The sequence below is a fragment of the Notamacropus eugenii genome, chromosome 1 (genome assembly GCF_028372415.1).
Source record: "Notamacropus eugenii isolate mMacEug1 chromosome 1, mMacEug1.pri_v2, whole genome shotgun sequence".
NCBI classification, from domain to species: Eukaryota; Metazoa; Chordata; class Mammalia; order Diprotodontia; family Macropodidae; genus Notamacropus; species Notamacropus eugenii.
In genome coordinates this window covers 115,193,408-115,214,493 of record NC_092872.1, presented here as the reverse complement: position 1 = coordinate 115,214,493, position 21,086 = coordinate 115,193,408, and the positions used below count along the sequence as shown (strand labels likewise).

The following is a 21,086-nucleotide window of genomic DNA, read 5'->3' as shown; positions in this document are numbered from 1 at the left end:
TACGATATAGCAAGAAAGAGCATTTCCTCTCTGGTAAGTAATCAGGAGAGTGAGGCAATTACAGAAGGCAAAAATAGAGATTACACAGCCCTAACCCAGATTCCCCCCCCCACCACAACCACTGGCCTTTTTCTTCCATTGTCTGGGAGGCAGGGTCACAATCTAAACACGACAGTCTACCCTGTGAGTAACCAATAGGCACTATCTTGATGTAGATGTTGATGTGGCAACCCAAAGGAGGGTTGTGTTATGCTGGTATGGCAACCCAAGGGGTGAAGGGGGGGGGGAGGGTTGTGATGGTAACCCAAGGGGAGTTGTGTTATATTGATGTGCCATATGATTTCTGGGAAACTGAAACTTAGGCCTAACCATATACTAAACCCTTTTGTTAAGCACTGAGAAGTCTTCAATAACTTCATTCCATTCAGAAAGAAACATCAACCTTTAATCACCAAGAAACATAGTGCTTAAACTTCAGAATTTCAATGTCAAACAATAGATATTTCAAGCAAATAAAAGAAAACAGTATCACTTCTTGTTTAAAAACAAAAATAGAAATTTGATCTTCCAGAAGTAAAGGCTAACAGTGTGCTCCCCAATATATGGCACCCTTCAAAGCTGAGTCTACTCATAAACAAAAATTTTAGAACTTTCATCAAGAGTTTATTTCAAATTATTCCTCCAAATGAATGCAGAATCCAGAAGTGATAGATTTATATGGCTAATTAATATGAAAATCCTTCCAATTGTGGAATAGAAGAGAGCTAAATAAATAGGGTTAACAAGAAAAGTATCAATAGTGAAATCAACTCTCTCATGCTTCTTGGGCTACAGAAGACTATTATTTAAAAATTCTTAATGATTAACAAAGAGATATATCATCAATGGATAAGGAGATCTAAGGGACTAAGTGATTTTAAAAGGTAAGAATTAGAATGGAAGAAGCAAGAATTTAATAAGAATTTCATGGACTAAAATCTATTTCTTCATAAGAGAATTGCTGCTGGGAGATGGGGGTAGGGGCAGAAGTGGAAGAGATGGCATAGAAGAACCATCAGTCAAAAGCACTTATTTTATTTTTTCTTTTTTATTTTATAACTTATTTATTTTCAGTTTTCAATATTCACTTTCAAAAGATTTTGAATTCCAAATTTTCTCCCCATCTCTCCCCTCCCCCCAGTTCGCATGCACCCTAACTACCCATTCTCCCAATCTGCCCTTCTTTCTATCAACCCTCTTATTCTATCACCCGCCCTTCTATTTTCCTGTAGGGCAAGATAGATTTCTATACCCCTTTCCCTGTACATCTTATTTCTCAGTTGCACGCAAGAGCAATTTTTAGTATTCATTTTTAAACCTTTGAGTTCCACCTTCTCTCTCTTCCTCCTTCTCCACCCATGCTCACTGAAAAATCAAGCCATTTGATATAGTCAATACATGTGTAGCTATGCAAAGCCCTTACATGACAGTAATGTTGCAAAAGACTAACTACATTTCCTGTCCTGCCCTCCATTTATTCCACTCTCTCTCTCTCTTGACCTGTTGCCCCACAATAGTGTTTGCTTCTGATTATCCCTTCCCCCAATCTGCAGTCCCTTTTATTATCCTCCCTCTCCTATTCCCTTCCCCCTAGCCTTCCTGCAAGGTAAAATAGATTTCAATACCCAATCAAGTGTGTGTTATTCCCTCCTCAAGCCAAATCCTATGGGAATAAGGCTGACATTCCCTTTCATCTCCCACCTCTTTTCCTCCATTGTGAAAGTTCTTTCTTCCCTCTTATATGTGAGGTGATTTACTACATTCCACCTTTCCCTTTCTCTTCCCCTCCTTACATTTATCTCAACACAATTTTATTTTTTAGGTATAATCCCTTCACATTCAGCTCACCCTGAATGAGTGTGCCCCACTCCACATATATATATACATACATATGCATAAATACGTATACCTACACATATGCATATATACATATATATACACATCTACATACATATATACACTATATATACACATACATATACATATATACATATACATGTATACACATAGATATGCATATACAAGAGGTACAAATATCTTTTTTTCTCTCAGAACTTTTTTTTAATTGATTTAACTTTTAACATTCATTTTCACAAAATTTTGGGTTCCAAATGTTCTCCCCATTTGTCCCCTCCCCGCACCCCAAACACCGAACATTCTAATTGCCCCTATAACCAATCTGCCCTCTCTTCTATCATCCCTCCCTTCCCTTGTCCCCATCTTCTCTATTGTCCTGTAGGGCCAGATAACTTTCTGTACCCCTTTACCTGTATTTCTTATTTCCTAGTAGCAAGAACAGTACTCGACAGTTGTTCCTATAACTTTCAGTTCCAACTTCTCTTCCTCCCTCCCTCCCCACCCATTCCAGTTGGAAGGCAAGCAATTCAATATAGGCCATATCTGTGTAGTTTTGCAAATGACTTCCATAATAGTCATGTTGTGTAAGACTAACTATATTTCCCTCCATCCTATCCTGCCCTCCATTGCTTCTATTCTCTCTTTGGATCCTGTCCCTCCCCAAGAGTGTTGACTTCAAATTTCTCCCTCCTCCCATTGCCTCCCTTCCATCATCCCCCCCACCCTACTCATCCCCTTCTCCCCCACTTTCCTGTATTGAAAGATGGGTTTTCATACCAAAATGAGTGTGCATTTTATTCCTTCCTTTAGTTGAATGTGGTGAGAGTAAGCTTCATGTTTTTCTCTCACCTCCCTTCTTTTTCCCTCCACTAAAAAGTCTTGCTTCTTTTATGAGAGATAATTTGCAGCATTCCATTTCTCCCTTTCTCCTCCCAACATATTTCTCTCTCACCACTTAATTTCATTTTTTTAAGATATGATCCCATCCTATTCAATTCACTCTGTGCTCTCTGTCTCTCTCTATGTGTGTGTGTGTAATCCCACCCACTGCCCAAATACTGAAAAGTTTCAAGAGTTACAAATATTGTCTTTCCATGTAGGGATGTAAACAGTTCAACTTTAGTAAGTCCCTAATGACTTCTCTTTGCTGTTTACCTTTTCACGCTTCTCTTCATTCTTGTGTTTGAAAGTCAAATTTTCTTTTCAGCTCTGGTCTTTTCATCAAGAATGCTTGAAAGTCCCCAATTTCATTGAAAGACCATTTTTTTCCCCTGAAGTATTATACTCAGTTTTGCTGGGTAGGAGATTCTTGGTTTTAGTCCTAGTTCCTTTGACTTCTGGAATATCATATTCCATGCCCTTCGATCCCTTAATGTAGAAGCTGCTAGATCTTGTGTTATCCTGATTGTGTTTCCACAATACTTGAATTATTTCTTTCTAGCTGCTTACAATATTTTCTCCTTGACCAGGGAACTCTAGAATTTGGCCACAATGTTCCTAGGAGATTCTCTTTTTGGATCTCTTTCAGGCAGTGATTGGTGGATTCCTTGAATACTTATTTTGCCCTCTGGTTCTAGAATCTCAAGGCAGTTTTCCTTGATAATTTCATGAAAGATGATGTCTAGGCTCTTTTTTTGATCATGGCTTTCAGGTAGTCCTATAATTTTCAAATTGTCTCTCCTGGGTCTATTTTCCAGGTCAGTTGTGTGAGATATTTCACATTCTCTTCCATTTTTTCATTCTTAAGGTTTTGTTTTGTGATTTCTTGGTTTCTCATAAAGTCATTAGCCTCCATCTGTTCCATTCTAATTTTGGAAGAACTATTGTCTTCAATGAGCTTTTGAACCTCCTTTTCCATTTGGCTAATTCTGCTTTTTAAAGCATTCTTCTCCTCAATGGCTTTTTGAACCTCTTTTGCCAATTGAGTTAGCCTATTTTTCAAAGTTTTGTTTCCTTCAGCACTTTTTGGGGTCTCCTTTACCAAGGTGTTGACCTGCTTTTCATGCTTTTCTTTCATCTCTCTCATTTCTCTTCCCAGTTTTTCCTCCACCTCTCTTACTTGATTTTCAAAATCCTTTTTGAGCTCTTCCATTCCCTGAGCCCATGGTATATTTATTTTGGATGTTTGGTATACAGAAGCCTTGCCTTCTGTGTCTTTCCCTGATGGTAAACATTGTTCTTCCTCATCTGAAAGGAAGGGAGGGATTGTCTGTTCACCAAGAAAGTAACCTTCTATAGTCTTATTTTTTTCCCCTTTTGTGAGCATTTTCCCAGCCAGTGACTTGACTTTTGAGTTTTCTTTCCACACCCACCACGCCTCCAGATTCGCCCAGCCAGTGCTTGGGGTCTGATATTCCAATGCTGTTTCCCAGCCTCAGGGCTTTAGGTGGGTGCAGGGCTGTTATTCAGTTTGAGATTAAGTTCAGGTGCTTAGATGGGGGCAGGGATGCCTCACAGGGCTCAGTTCCCTCAGGGGGTTTATGAGGAGACCTTCAACAATGGATCTGGGCTCCTGTCTGCTTGGGGAGCACATGTCCGCTGGCACCCCCGCTACTGCCTCCCGTGGGGGCCTGAGTTATGGGCACATCCCACTCCCGTTTCGACCAGCCAAAGAGACCCTCTCACTGACCCTTGTCACCTGTGGGTGGAGGGACCTGCTCTGCTGCTGGAGATTCTGTCCCTGAAGCCTGCTTGGATCTGCTCCTCTCAGTGCTGCTCAGCCAAAGCAGGGCTGGGCTCTGCTCTGGTCCGATGTGCAATGGACCTTTTGCATGAGGTTTTCATGGCTCTCTGGAACAGAAATCTCCCCCACTCCACTGTTCTGTGGCTTCTTCTGCTCCAGAATTTGTTGGGAGTTCTTCTTTATGTATCTTTTATGGGCTGTGGGTTCAGAGCTAGCATATGTGTGTCTTTCTACTCCGCCATCTTGGCTCTACAGATATCATCTTGCCATGGAGAAATATAAACAGTTCAACTTTAATGAGTCCCTTATGGCTTCTCTTTTCTGTTTATATTTTCACGCTTCTCTTGACTCTTGTATTTCAAAGTCAAATTTTCCATTCAGCTCTGCTCTTTTCATCAAGAATGCTTGAAAGACCTCTATTTCACTGAATATTTTTTTTCCCCTGAAGGATTATACTTTTTGTCCTTGTCTTCTACATAATGTTGTCGTTGTTCAGTTGTGTCTGTTTCTTTGTAACCCCATTTAGGGCTTTGTTGCCAAAAATATTAGAGTGTTTTGCCATTTCCTTCTCTATTTCATTTTACAGAAGAAGAAACTGAGGCAAACAGGGTTAAGTGACTTGCCCAGGGTCACACAGCTAGTAAGTGTCTGAGGGCACATTTGAACTCAGAAGGACACGTCTCCCTAACTCTATTCATTCTGCCACCTAGTTGTGATCCTATATAATATGTGTTATAAATCAATGATAGTAGAATAATATCTAATTGCTAAGCTCATTCCCCCACAAAGAATTGTTTCCTGTAAAAAGTACTACTCTGAAGTACTAGCTCAGTGAGACTTCTACTCAGATAAAACATCGTGATTCTCAAAGCTCCACCTATAGCTTCCCTACTCTATGGGAAGGTTTCTGGATCCTTTTCTGCCGTTAGAAATGTAAGCTCCCTACCATTTATATTTTTGATACTGCATTATAGCTTTCATAACATTCACTTTGATTCCTGAACTTATTCCCTCAGTGATCAGCACTATCATCTTCAATCCTATCTCACACCTTTTTAAAGATATAAGAATAGGGAATCTGCCATAACCACTAAGGAAACCACATCATTCTACTTCTTTCATTCTCTAAGATCTCGGGAAGTAAAGCTTATTAGTGAAAGACCTCTCAAAGAATAAGTAAACAAAAAATGACAAAAGGAGATGTGGACATAATCTACAATCCTGTAAAACATAAATGGGAAACAAGATACAAGAAATCATTTATACTCCCTGCCTCAAAGCTCTGTCTTATATGATTTATAAAGAGGGGATAAAGGACAAATAAGATTATTGCAAAAGAATGAGAGACTAGATTACAATATAGTTTAGAAGGAGAAAGAAAAAAGAAAGAAGAAAATGAACACTTTTCAGTAAAGAAAAGCAGAGATAAATAATACTCCATTTTAGAAGACAGATAGGGTAATAAGAAAAAGGATATTGCGGCAAAGCTAAGATGGTGGAGTAAAAGCAGGGACTTACTTGAGCTCTCCTCTAACCCCGAAAAAATACCTGTAAAAAATTACTCTAAACAAATTCCACAGCAGCAGAAGCCACAAAAGGACAGATAAAGTTTTAGCTAAAGACAATCTGGAAGGTTGACAGGAAAGTCCTATTGCACCAGGCTGGGTAAGAAAAACAGTCCAGCATCGCCCACATCAGCAAAAGCAGGGCTGTAGTGTTTTCCTGCCTCCTCAATCCATAACTGCCAAAGACAAATTTGAAGGTCAAGAGTAAAGGTTTCACACCTGGATGAGAGAGAAGATTGGTCTGGACCCAGTCCCAGCCACTGATGCAGGGCAGCAACAGCTGCTTCTGGAACTCCCAGCCTACAGATGGTGTGGGAATTGAGCTTATCAGAGGGGGATTGCAGGTTCTGAGACAGTATTCTCTTCCTTTGGCAATGCTTAGATTTGGGTTGCAGTCCTGGTTGGTGGTGCTGGAGCTAGGAGGAGTGCTGGCATGACAAAGCTTGTGGTAGCAGTGGAAAGGGAATTCCTCTTACAGCTCCAAGTCAGAAAAATGTGCTTGCAGTTGCTCACAGACCAGAGCACAGTGAGGGAGAGGAGTAGACATCTCTCCTTTGATCACACCACTTGGGAAGAACTGAAAATTTACAGATTCCTAGAAATATTTCTGGAAACAGCTGCACAAAGCCCCTGAACTTTGGGGCAGTATCCTCTCAAGAAAGAGCTCAAAGGTAACTGCTTGGGAAAATGAGCAAACAGTGGGGAAAAATCAGACTATAGAATCTTACTTTCTTGGTGACAAGGTATTTACTTCCCTGGTGATAAGGAAGATCAAAACATACAAGCAGAAGAAGACAACAACAAAAGTAAAAGTTCCTATATCCAAAGCCTCCAAGAAAAATATGAATTTGTCTCAGGCCATAGAAGAACTCAAAAGGGATTTTGAAAATCAGGTAAGACAAGTAGAGGAAAAATTGGTTAGAGAAATGAGAGAGATGCAAGAAAATCATGAAAAAATGATTCAACAGCTTACTAAAGGAGACTCAAAAAATGCTGAAGAAAATAACAGCTTTAAAAATAGACTAACCCAAATGGCAAAAGAAGTCCAGAAAACTGATGAGAAGAATGCCTTAAAAAGCAGAATTTGCCAAATGGAAAAGGAGTTCAAAAGTTCACTGAGGAAAATAATCCTTAAAAATTAGAATGGAGCAAATGGAAGCTAATGACTTTATGAAAAGCATGCATAACCTATATCAAATTGCTTGCCATCTCAATGAGCAGGGATGTGGAAGGGGGAAGGGAGAGAATGTGGAACTAAAAGTTTTAAAAAAGAAAGTTAAAAATTGAAAATAAGATATTTTTATATTTATTTTTATATATATTTTTATATTTATTATAAGATAAGATAAGGCAGTTGGGTGTAGAAATCTATCTTGCTCTACAGGAAAATAGAAGGGAAAGGGATAAGAAAGGGGGTGGGTGATGATAGAAGGGAGGATAGTTTAGAGGAAGGGGTAATCAGAGTGTATGCTGTCTTGGGTTTGGGGGAGGGGAGAGACAGGGGAGAAAATTGGGAATTCAAAATCTTGTGGAAGTGAATGTTGAATGCTAAAAATAAACAAATTAATAATAAAAAAGAAAAAGGATAATTATGAACTAAACTCAACTGGACCCAGAATTATAGAACCAGAGAGGAATATTACTAAATTTCAGAAGATGGATGGGGGTATAAGAAAAAGGATATTGGAAAGGAGCCAAGATGGCACAGTAAAAGCAGTGACTTGCTTTCAGCTCTCCTCCAAACTCCCCCAAATACCTGTAAAAATGACTGTAAACAAATTCTAGAGCAGCCGAAACCACAAAATGACAGACTGAAACAAATTTCCAGCCCAAGACAATCTAGAAGGTTGACAAGAAATATCTATTGCATAGAAAGGAAAAGAAGGTATTACTTTCCTAAGAAGATAAATCAATTTCAACTGTGTGCTGAAATTAACATCAATGATTTGGTAATTCTGAAAACCCTAACTAAAACAATATGATTTTGTTTTCACCATTGCTGTGAAATATTATCTTTTGGTTTTACAATCTCTATAAAATACATATTGGTGTGTGTTTGAGGAAAAAGGGTTTTTTTTATTTAGCAAGAAAAACTGCTGGTTAGAATCTCTGAGCACAATTCTTGTAGGGTAGTTCTACTAAAATGTGCTTCAGAAATACGTATTTATTAATTTATTCCACATGATTGATAGATTAGGGAACATTTTCAGCATTACACAAACTTGGAGTTTGCCTCGGCTCAAAATCGTCCACAAGAAACAATAAAAATGCATAAAACTACACCATTTAAGAATAACTGGCAAGCTGCAATTCTTCTAACACCCACTTCCACAAGCAAACATCAGTTCTTTTTCACAGTAACGTGCCATATTATTGTATATATTCTGGTGTGGTCGGAGTTGTGACCAGAGAAGCATGCTCCAATCATCCTTGCCCTCAACCCCATCCCTAAATTAAGCCAAATCAATTTATTCATGTAGTATAGGGCTCAGGCTGAGCAGCAGACTAAAACCTCAGAATGGCTACCATTTACTGTGGTATTTCTTTATTTGTTAACTATTTAACATGTACCATTTAACTGTGCTACCATTTTTATTGGTTCCTATCTTTTTTTTTTTCATTTTGGGGAAGAAATATATGAATATAGCATAACTCAACAATAAAGTCTGACCTATTTGGCTAAAACATAAATTTTTTTTTCTTCCAAACCTACCAGACCAAATCTCTTCTATATTGTTGCATATGAATGTTCTTATATGATGTAACAAGAGTTTATAGTTCATAACCTCCATGAATAGTCTAGGTAGGGTGGTCATACTTCTCTCTCTCTACCTGCCACTAGCTAGTTTGCCTTATTCTTGTCCAGGTTCTGAGGTAATAATTCTCTATGTTTTGATATTTTCACATTAATTACTAAAATTTTCACATCTTTCTCATTAAGAAACAATTAGTCTCCACTCCAGTTCATTAATTTGGTAAGATAAACTTTTTCCCATAAATGTTTGCACCTCTCCCCTTCTCCCTGACTTTGTTTCCTTATCCCCTCTCACCCTCCCTTTTTCCTTCCATTCTCTCTCTCCCTCAACTCCTTCTCCAACTTCCTAATCTCTTAGGTCAGCTACCCTATTTGTTAGCAAAATAAGAAAAAAGTAAAAGAAATATAAATACTGATTTATAATATAAGGTCATAATCAAAATCATCTTTAACCATCACTATAGTTGCTGACTTCTCAATTCTGGAAGTACAATCCAATAATTCAGAATACCAATTAAAATCTTTTCTCAACATTTTTTCTTTATATTTCTTCACATCTTTGATAAAGGTTAGACTCAGCTCCCTCAGGAATTAAGTTCTGATAGTCCTGTCTTCTTCAGCTATCGTTGTTAACAGTCAATTAAGAATGACAGTTAAACTCTTCATTACTGCTTCAGAGAATGTGAGTTTAACTGTCATAGTTTGCCTCTCAAAGAAGCAATATTAGTATAGACACTATGCAGGAGATACCATTGAAGGCACTGTTAAAATGACAAAATACAAGATACAACAACTGGGAACTGACGATCTACTGGACAGATAAAATGGAATGTAAAACAAATTAAAAAATAAGCCAATGCCCCATGAGTGGCAGATTATATATAAGTGCTACAAGAAGTCAAAGGAAGAAGAAATAAGTTGAAAGTGAAGGCTTCACAAAAGAGAAGAGGCCTGAGACTTGAAGGTTAGATAGAGTTCAGAGGGAAAGACTATGTCCCTAGATAGGAACAAAAGTGTGAACTATAATATCAAATGAAGACAGATTTAGATGTGGGAAGGACTTTATTTCTCAGTTCTCATTTTGTAGATGAGATTACCAGTGTTCAAAGAGGTTAAGTGACTTGTCCAACATCATGCATAATAAACTAAGTGGTATTCTGACTCCATATCCCCTACACCCAAACAAAGAAATCAGGGCATTCTAAAGTCAAATATCTTTTAGTGAGGGGTTGTTACAGAGAAGGAGTAGGAGATAAACTAGAAAAGTGAATTGAATTAATTAATAATGATAACAATACCTGGTCTAATGACCTTGAAGTTAAAAATAAAATTTTAAAAATGTATCCCTTTTTTATTTAATCTTATTGGATTGGGTCAAATATTCTAATCAAGATCTTTTCGGATACTGTCACTTTGTGTTTTAGCTATTTATTCCAACTTTTAACATCTCCAACTTGCTTAACTGGACCATCTATGTCTTCATCCAAGTCAGTAGTTAAAAATAAAATATATTTAATAGCATAGATTCAAAGGTACACTGACATGCTTCCCTAGAGGACTTCCAACTTGCTTTTGAGACATTAATGACAAATCTTTGAATCTAGTCATTCAACTAATGCTTAATTCACCTAAATATACTTATCAGACAGAATATATCTCTCTATTTTGTCTCCCCAATGGTGAAAGATTATCAAAAGTTCCTCCAAAATACAGTATGTTGAAAACACTTTTTTCCCATTATATTATACTGCCTTCAAAAGTTTTATTTAATGACATAGCTACCATGCATTGTTGATTGTGTGGGTTACAAAACCCACATAATTTTATGTTCTAGATACTCTTTTTCAAGTGGAGGCATCCAGTTTAATCAAGAGTTTTATGACTAAAATCTTGTGGTGACTGAATATTTTATTCTGGATAGAGTGGAGGGTAGGAAGGATAATAGATAACATTCTTTTAAGTTCCATTTCATAGTTCTAAGAAAGATCAGATGAATAAACATAAAGCCAAAATGTGTAGAAATAAATTCTGATTAAAAATAACCCTAGTGATGTTTCAGAAGAAGAAATCAAAACTGTCAATAATGAAATGAAAAAATGCTTTAAATCACTACTGGTTACAGAAATGCAAATTGAAACAACTCTGAGGTTCTGTCCCACACCTATCACACTGGCTAAAAAACACAAAAGAAAAATGACAAATACTGGAGGGGATGTAGAAAAATAGGAAGAGTAGTACACTATTGGTGGAGTTGTGAACTATATCAATCATTGTGAAGAACAATTTGGAACTATACCCAAAGGGCTATAAAACTGTGTATACCCATTGACTCAGCAATACCTTTACTACTTCTGTATCCCAAAGAGATCAAAGGGAAAAGGACCTATTTGTACAAAAATTGAGGGGATGTCCATCAATTGGGGAGTGGCTGAACAAATTGTGGTATATGACTGCGATGGAATACTATTTTGCTATTAGAAATGATGAGTAGGATACTTTCAGATAAACCTAGGAGGAATATGAACAGATTTAAAGTGAAGCGAGCAGAATCAGGAAAAAATTGTACACATTAACAACAATATTGTAAGGAGGACCAATTATGAAAGATTTAGCTACTCTGATTAAGACAACGATCCAAGGCAGTTCCAAATGACACACAATGAAAAATGCTATCAATCTCCAAAGAGAGATGTGATGAAGTGACATTGAGTACTGAAGCATTCTTTTTTTTTCACTTTGTGCTTCTTATTTGGATTTTTTTTTAATTTTTGCAACTAATATGTAAATATGTTTTGCATGACTTCACATGTATAATTGATATCATATTACTTACCTTCTCAATGGGTTGTGGAATGAGATAGAGAATTAGGAACTAAATTTTTAAAAATGAATGTTAAAATTAAGTTTTTAAAAGCAACATTTTAATTTGGAATCCATTCTCCCTAAGGATGGAAGTGATAGAAGGGAATGTGCTCCAGTTCTGGTTGATATTTTTGTACAATGTATTTTCTACAATGAATGTTTTGGTTTTCATACTTTTCCTATATATTTCAATGAATGTTCTTTTGGATAAGATAATGATGTTTCTTGAATAATGATGCTATTGAGATATCAATGGATGAAATGATACTGAGGTGAAAGTAAGCAAATGATATTGGGGCAGTAATTCCTGATGTTAGATACTAAAAAGGAAACATCTGAATGGGGTCTTAAAGCAAAATCATTAGAAGAACTCTGCAGACATCCTTAGAATTCTGAGGGGAGAATTAGTCAGCCTCATTCTGGGGACTTCACAACTACTATTTCTACGGATTAGGTGACTAAGTAAGTAATTTTTGCTACACAAGTAATTGAAAAAGGTAGTCCACTGACAATGTCTTCCACAGCAAGCCAGATTTCTTCAAGCTCATCATAGCTAAACTTCTTGAAAAGACTCTAAATACCTAAGGAGTTCTTTCCTTGCCTACTCTCTCCTCATCCACTTAAAATAAGGCCTCCTCTTCCACCATTCTTACTAAAACTTCTCTCTGAATGATCACTAATCAACCAATCGAAGGGTGCTTCAAAGATTTTTATTCTCCTTGACATGCTACTTTTGACACAAGTTGCCCATTATTTCATAATCTCTCCTCTTTTTATTTCAGCAATGCTACCTTCTCTTGGTTCACCTCCCAAGATGCTTAATAAATGCTTATTGAATGAATATATTGGTTGAACATCATAACTTTTAATTTCCATGAAGTGGGGACGAAGATGGTGAGGAAAGATTAATGACCTCTGCCCTTACTTCTCTACCTCTAAGGTGAAGAGCAAATTATAGGATGAAGAATAATCCTGGATAAATGGTGGAATTAATGCATTGAACAACTTCAGGATCTTTACTCGATTTTGCTTCATCATCTTAAACTTTTTTCCCACAATCTCTAACAATATTTGTTTTTTGAACAATAAGATTGAGAAAGTGACCTGAGATTTTCTACTCCTATCAAACGTGGAGTATGAGAATAGCTTTTTGTTTGATTAAGAGTTGGGAGGAGCAAGGAAAGATGAATATATATTCCTCACATTCCAAATTATGATGAGGGATGCATTTTCTTAGAAGAAACTATAGTATGAGTAGTACTTAAGTCAGCCTGAAATGGTATTATATCATCATTATCATCATCATTACATTTCAGGCAAATACGTAGGCAAAAAGGCCTATTCCCCCTTCTTGTTTTCCAACTGAATGATTTTTCTGGAAGGGATAGGAGGAAGTGTAGCATCTCTACCTGCCTTTTTCACTTTAAAAGCTTCTGGTAAATAATAGGAATTGGGGGTGGAGCCAAGATGGTGGAGTAGAAAGACAGACATACACTTAGCTCCGAACCCACAACCCACAGAACGGCTAGAGGGGACCAACTCACGGTGAATTCTGCACCCAGAGGCCACAGAATATGGGAGCGAGGGAGATTTCTGTTCCGGAGGGCAGCCGTGCAGCGGCTGCAACACCGTGAGGAAAAGATCTGAGCGGGCTCCGGGGACAGGATCTCCAGCGGCCACGTGGGTCTCTCCACCCACAGAGGGACCTGCAAACCTCTCGCAAAAGGTCCATCACGCTGCAGATGCGGAGCCCAGCCCAGACTTGTGGCGGCCGCGGCTCCGAGAGGTACAGATCCGAGCAGGCTTCAGAGACGGGATCTCCAGCGGCCGCACAAGCCCCTCCACCCACAGGTAACAGGGGTCGGTGAGAGAGTCTCTTTGGCGGGTTGAGAGGGGAGTGGGGTGCCCCCATGGCTCGGGCCCCCCCGGAAGATAGAAGCTGAGAGGCGGCTGAAGACAGGGGCTCCCCAAGCGGGAGGGAGCCTGGATCCATTGTGGAAGGTCTGTACATAAACCCCCTGAGGGAACTGAGCCTGAGAGGCGTCCCTGCCTGATCTGACCACCTGAACTTAATTCTCACACTGAATAGCAGCCCTGCCCCCGCCAAAAGCCCTAATGCGGGAAGCAGCATTTGAATCTCAGTCCCCAAACGCTGGTTGGGAGGATCAGGAGGTGAGGTGGGTGTGAGGAGAATATTCAGAGGTAAAGTCACTGGCTGGGGAGAATGCCCAGAAAAGGGAAAAGAAATAAAACTATTGAAAGGTACTTTCTTGGAGAACAGACATTTCCTCCCTTCCTTTCTGATGAGGAAGAACAATGCTTACCATCAGACAAAGACACAGAAATCAAGGCTTCTGTGTCCCAACCCACCCAATGGGCTCAGGCCATGGAAGAGCTCAAAAAGAATTTTGAAAATCAAGTTAGAGAGGTGGAGGAAAAACTGGGAAGGGAAATGAGAGGGATGAAAGAGAAGCATGAAAAGCAGATCAGCTCCCTGCTAAAGGAGAACCAAAAAAATGTTGAAGAAATTAACACCTTGAAAAGTAGCCTAACTCAATTGGCAAAAGAGGTTCAAAAAGCCAATGAGGAGAAGAATGCTTTCAAAAGCAGAATGAGCCAAATGGAAAAGGAGATTCAAAAGCTCACTGAAGAAAATAGTTCTTTCAAAACTAGAATGGCACAGATGGACGCTCAGGACTTTGTGAGAAAGCAAAATATCACAGAACGTAGCGAGAAGATTGGAAAAATGGAAGATAATATGAAATATCTTATTGGAAAAACAACTGACCTGGAAAATAGATTCAGGAGAGACAATGTAAAAATTCTGGGACTACCTGAAAACCATGATCAAAAGAAGAGCCTAGACATCATCTTCCATGAAATTATCAAGGAAAACTGCCCTGAGATTCTAGAACCAGAGGGCAAAATAAATATTCAAGGAATCCACAGAACACCGCCTTAAAGAGATCCAAAAAGAGAAACTCCTAGGAACATTGTGGCCAAATTCCAGAATTCCCAGGTGAAAGAGAAAATATTGCAAGCAGCTAGAAAGAAACAATTCAATTATTGTGGAAATACAATCAGGATAACACAAGATCTAGCACCCTCTACATTAAGGGATCGAAGGGAATGGAATAGGATATTCCAGAAGTCAAAGGAACTAGGACTAAAACCAAGAGTCACCTACCCAGCAAAACTGAGTATAATACTTCAGGAGAAAAAATGGTCTTTCAATGAAATAGAGGATTTTCAAATTTTCTTGATGAAAAGACCAGAGCTGAAAAGAAAATTTGACTTTCTAACACAAGAATGAAGAGAACCATGAAAAGGTGAACAGCAAAGAGAAGTCATAAGGGACTCACTAAAGTTGAACTGTATACATTCCTACATGGAAAGACAATATTTGTAACTCTTGAAACATTTCAGTATCTGGGTACTGGGTGGGAGTACACACACACACACATGCACACACGCATACATACATAGAGACAGAGTGCATAGAGTGAATTGAAGAGGATGGGATCATATCTTAAAAAAAATGAAATCAAGCAGTGAGAGAAATATTGGGAGGAGAAAGTGAGAAACTGAATGGGGCAAATTATCTCTCATAAAAGAGGCAAGCAAAAGACTTATTAGTGGAGGGATAAAGAGGGGAGGTGAGAGAAAAACATGATGTCTACTCTCATCACATTCCACTAAAGGAAAGAATAAAATGCACACTCATTTTGATAGGAAAACCTATCTCATTATAGAGGAGAGTGGGGGACAGGGGCACAAGCAGGGTGGGGGGGAGGATAGAGGGGAGGGCATGGGGAGGAGAATGCAATCCGAGGTCGACACTCATGGGGAGGGAAAGGATCATAAGAGAATAGAAGTAATGGGGGACAGGATAGGATGGCGGGAAATATAGTTAGTCCTATACAACACAACTAGTATGGAAATCATTTGCAAAACTACACAGATTTGGCCTATATTGAATTGCTTGTCTTCCAAAGGGAAGGGGTGGAGAGGGAGGGAGGTAAAGAAGTTGGAACTCAAAGTGTTAGGATCAACTGTAATGTTCTTACCTCTAGGAAATAAGAAATACAGGTTAAGGGGTAAAGAAAGCTATCTGGCCCTACAGGACAAAAGAGAAGATGGAGACAAGGGCAGATAGGGAGGATAGAAGAGAGAGTAGATTGGTCACAGGGGCAATTAGAATGCTTGGGTTTGGGGGGGGAGGGATAAAAGGGGAGAAAATTTATAACCCAAAATTTTGTGAAAATAAATGTTAAAAGTTAAATTTAAAAAAAAAGTAAATAATAGGAATTATAGCCTAGGGTCACGTGAATAAGCATAAAGAGTTATCTAAAGATTCTTAAAGGAATAGCTTAAGAGCTATTTCAAGTGAAATTTGGGTGTTTATTGGTTTCTTAACAAGTAAGGGTACCCCTATGTCAGGGGATCTCCTTAAGTGGCATCAGAGGAAGAAAATACATAAATATTTATAATCAGCCTATTTTTCTGTAGTTGTTGCCAGGAACTCTCTTGGAGCTTTGAAAAAAACATCCTAATGCCCAAGGCAAACTTTTGTGAGTCCAGAAGTCAATGGAAATAGTGGCAAAGGGGAATGGAGTTACTGTCTTTATCATTGGGTTGGGAAGAGAAGTAGTTCCTCTTCTAGACAGAAAAAACTGTGAAGATTGTCTCTAATTACCCACAAGACTGACTGTACCACAGTCAGTGAGCCCATTATTAAGCATTTATTAAACGTCTAATATTTGCTAGGCATTGTTCTAAATTTTGGGGATATATAATAACAATAATAAATAAAGCCCAGTCCTCAAGGAACTCACAATCTAATGGAGGAGACAAGTAAACAAATATGTACAATCTTTACATAGGACAAATATGGAATATTTCAGAGAGAGAAGGCACCATATTTAAAGTAGATTTAAAAAGACTTATTGTAGAAGGTGATATTATAGCTGGGACTAGAAAGAAACTAAGGAAGACAGAAGAAAAAGATGAGAAAGTAGAGCATTCTAAGCATGAGAGAAGGCCATAGAAAAAGCTCTGAAAGATGGAATGTCTGGTTCATGAAGCAGAAAGGGGGCCAGTCAGTGTCACTGGTGGGGTATGGTGAGGGGTAAGCTGTAATAAGACTGGGAATGTATTAAGGGGAGGGGAGGTTATGGAGGGCTCTAAATGCCAAACAGAGGATTTTTTTCATATTGGAGGAACATCTTAGTCATATTAAACTCAAAATATCTAAAAATGAACTCATCTTTCCTCCCAAATCCTCCCCATCCCTAACTTCCTTAGTATTGTACATTGTCCTTACAGGCACTCAAGCAAGGTGTTATCCTTGATTCTTCAGTCTCTCTCTTTATATCCAACCAGTTGTAAAGTCCTGTGTTTCTACATTCTTAATATCTCTTGTATAAGCCCTTTCTATCCTTTAATAATGCAACTACCCTAGTCCAGACCCTTTTTTACCTCAGGCTTGGATCATTAAAATGGCCTGTTGCTTCATCTACCTGTCAAAATATCTCTCCGCTGGTTCATCCTGCACCCAGTGTTCAAATTAATCTTACCAAAGTAGATCTTGACCATATCACTCTGCTATCCAGCTGCTATCCAGCGAACTTAAGTGTCTCCCTATTGCTTTCAGGATCAAATATAAAATCATCTGGCTTTTACAATACTGGTTTTTTAAAAATTCTTCGTAATCAGACCCCTTTCTACATTTCCAGTATTCTTACACCTTACTCTCCTTCACTTACTTTATGAGCCAGTGACACTGGCCTCCATGTGATTCCTTTCAGAAGGCACTCTAGCATTTTTTACTGGCTGTCCAGTCTCCTTCCTTATCTCTGCCTCCCAGCTTCTCCGGCTTGCTTAAAGTCTTAAGCTAAAGTCCCAACTTCATCAAGAAACCTTTTCTGGTCCTCTCTGCTTTTGCTGTGAGGCTATTCCCAATTTTGCCTGCATATATCTTGCTTTTAAATAGTTTTTTGAATATTGTCTACCCACATCGGACTGTGAGTTCCTTGGGAATTGGGGCTGTTTTGTTTTGTTGAAGTTTTTTGTTGTTGTTGTTAATTTTTTATTCCCTTTATTAAACACAGCAGATAATTAATAAATCCTGATTACCTGCTAAAAGCAGCAATTTAATGACCAAAAATAAGTGTCATCAAAGGGTTTCAGCCTGGTCTGGAAACAAAACTGGGTGCTACCAGTTAAGGATACATTAGAACCCAGGACAAAGCAGAAGCTGGGTGGAATGTAGCATCTGAGACACCTAATGAGGTCAATTTGAAACTTCAGGAGGAGCCAAGTCAAGGGAAGACAAGACAAAACAATAACCATTAACATTAGAAGTGACTAAAGACCTATATAAATCTTTGGGTAAAGGTGTTCCTTCAGAGTGTGTACGTCTTTGTATACATCTAAGGATTCTGCCACTTTCTTTCACCCTTTGTATAGCTTTCCTTCTTTCATTTTATGATGAATTTGCAGGGGAGTTAAGTATGAACATAGGGTGGAGATGTCTCACAGGGATTTTCCAATATTTTCTGGGGTTGAGTCAGAAAAACAAAAGTTGAGTGACTTGCCCAGGGACACACAACCGAGTGTCTGAGGCCAGACTGGAACTGGAGAAGATGAGTCTTGTGGCCTGCAGGTCCACGCCAGCCTGCGCGGGGCACCCAGCTTCTCTGCCTTTGACAGGATGCCTAATCAGCCTGCCTCTACTATGTGTTTTGTTTTTCAAAGGTTTCTTTCCTTTCTTTTTTTTTTTTTGTATTTGGTTTATCCCGAGTATTTGCAACTTAGTTGCAAGCACTCGTCTGGGTGGTTTCCTGCCATGCCAAGGCTTCGCTCCCTTGGCGGACTGGTTTAACCAATCCTTCCAGGGCAGCCGCCTTCTCCAGCAGCAGCCCTGCCAGGGATCATCAGGCAACTCCGGGTGGGTACTGCCCGGGAACGGGTCCCCAAACTTGCCTACGGCCCAAGGGGGTAGCCGCCCCACACGAGAGGGGACACGCCTTAGACCGTGCAAACTCTCGGCCTCCCTTGGACAAAAGCCAGAAGCCGAGGCCGCCGCCACCTCTTCCTCCGTCGTCCGGGCGGCGGCGGCAGCCGCAGCCGCTGCTTTTTCCCGGGTGTCCAGCGGCTGCACGCGCAGGGCTGGCGGGCGAGGCAGTCGGGGACTAGACCGATGTGGCGCATGCGTGGTGCCGCCGCCAGGCGTTGGGGCTGCGGCGGCGACGGCAGCGATGGCGGTGGCGGGGGTAGCTGCGGCCCCGGACAGGAGCGCTTGGGCCGGGTGTACGGAGGGGCCGGCGGTGGCGGCTGCTGCTGCCGTGGCGGTTGGAGAGGCCGCGCGGGCGGCGCCCGGCAGCAGCTGGAGGAGCGGTTCGCGGACCTGGCCGCGAGCCATCAGGAGGCGATTCGCGCGCGCGATGAACGGGACCGGCAGAACGCACGGCTGCGCGAGGAGAACGGGCGCCTGAGGCTCGAGAACCGGCGGCTGAAGCGCGAGAACCGCAGCCTCTTCCGGCAGGCGCTGCAGCTGCAGGACGAAGAGCAGCCCCGGGAGCCCTTGCGGGCAGCCCCTGCCGCGGCGGGGGGAGGGGAGCGCGGCGCGCCCGAGGTGCAGGAGGAAAAAGGAGGCGCCCATGGAGCCCGCGGCCACGCCCGGGGCATTGTGGGGGACCGGAGAGAGCCGAGAGCTGGGGAAGGCCTGGAGGAGCCTGGGAGCCCCCGGGCCCTGAGGGCCCGCCTCGAGAGGCTGGAGGCCATGTACCGCCGGGCCCTGCTGCAGCTACACCAGGAACAGCAGTGGCAGCAGCGGCAGCAGCGTCGGGCCCAGGCCCAGAAGGCGGAGGAGGAGGAAGAACGGCGGCTTCAGCTGGAGATCGGAGCTCCAGATCCCGCACCTCTCCTCTAGTTACACTGCCGGAGAGAGCAAGAGGCGGGGCCGCCTTTCTGACTGGAGTGGAGCGGGGAGTCCTGTCCCCGCCCCCAGGCTCCGCACACTTGTCTGGGCCTCGGCGCAAGGACCCTCGGACGAGTCCTTCGTCTGCCCACCCCCTCCTCCCCCTGGCTTTCTGCACAGGTCTGTCGTAGTGAGATGGACCAAGGCCTGGAGGCCTGTGCAGGAGCCACACAGTCAGGGACACAGAGGCTGGAGACGGGCCCTGTGCATGTAGGTGAAGTTATTCAGAAAACAACCAAACAAACCAAGCTGTGCCTCCTGAGGACTGAACAGTCTTCTCCTTCCACCCCTCTAGGTCTAGTTTTGTGGAGGGCTTCAGTCTTGCCTTGTTTTGGCTCTTTGCGACTTGAAGTAACCACTTCTTTGAGTTGGTTAACCTGGTCATTGACATCTTCTTTCTAAAAGGCCCAGGTTGAATGTAGGCAAGGTTTAAATATGTGTTTTAAACTTAAAGCTTTGTTTTCTTTAAAAACTTATTTTCATGGAAAGTAATCCATTCTTGCCTTATCTTTTGGTTCCAGCCTTATTTCTGCTAGGTACTGATTTATTTACCCTGACCATTTAAGCATTTTTGCCTATGGGGCATTCGAATAAAACAAGTTAAAGAAAATAAAATTTTGGTACACTAATAAAGGTTTTTGGAACTGTTACTTTTTGATTGTATTTTGTAGCACTTTATTTTAGATGTAAAGTATTTTTTGGTCAAAATAAGTTTGTTTTAAGAAATGGTATTGAAAGTTAAGCAGTTTTTATAACATTCCTATTTTAGCAGCAGAGTGTAGTTTATTTTTACTATTATTCAAGAATTTTGGAATTTTTGAACTAGATGTCATAAACTGACCAAAAAGCATAATTGAACAGTTAGAATAGTGAGGTGGATGGTGTATTTTTGAGAAGCTACATACAAGTAAATCACTTAGGGAGAATAAGTACAGTTACTGCATCTCAAAGTTCATGAGCATACATGTTGTACATAATGGTTGTGTTACATAGTTAAGTACGAGTCCATGACTACTTTTTTTAAAATCACCTTTCCTTTCCGATCAAATATTAAAAAGAAATTAAGAGGATAGAAACAAGAATGATTTCCATACTTCTGCTTCAGTTTTCATAAGAATCAAACGAACAAATTTTGCCATATATGGCATAAAAAAAAAAAACTAATTTGAGGAAAGAACTCTAGATTTGGTGTTAAAAAACTTGACTTGGAATTGAGACTACCTGTTTAATCCTGGGGAAAGCCAGTCTTTCTGGGCCTCAGTTTTCTCACTTATAAAATTAGGGAGTTGGCCTAAATGATTTTCCGAGAAGTTATAAATCACACTTATATACTCATGATAAGGA

The 21,086-nt window shown here is 40.3% G+C and overlaps 1 protein-coding gene across 1 annotated transcript; it reads left to right on the top strand.

The window, feature by feature from the left end:
* Positions 1-18,524: 18,524 nt before the first annotated feature.
* On the top strand, positions 18,525-20,392 carry TUSC1 (tumor suppressor candidate 1). The gene has a single exon (XM_072612308.1). The coding sequence runs from the start codon at positions 18,963-18,965 to the stop codon at positions 19,692-19,694; it is 732 nt and encodes a 243-aa protein (XP_072468409.1). The 5' UTR covers positions 18,525-18,962; the 3' UTR covers positions 19,695-20,392.
* The last annotated feature ends 694 nt before the right edge of the window (positions 20,393-21,086 follow it).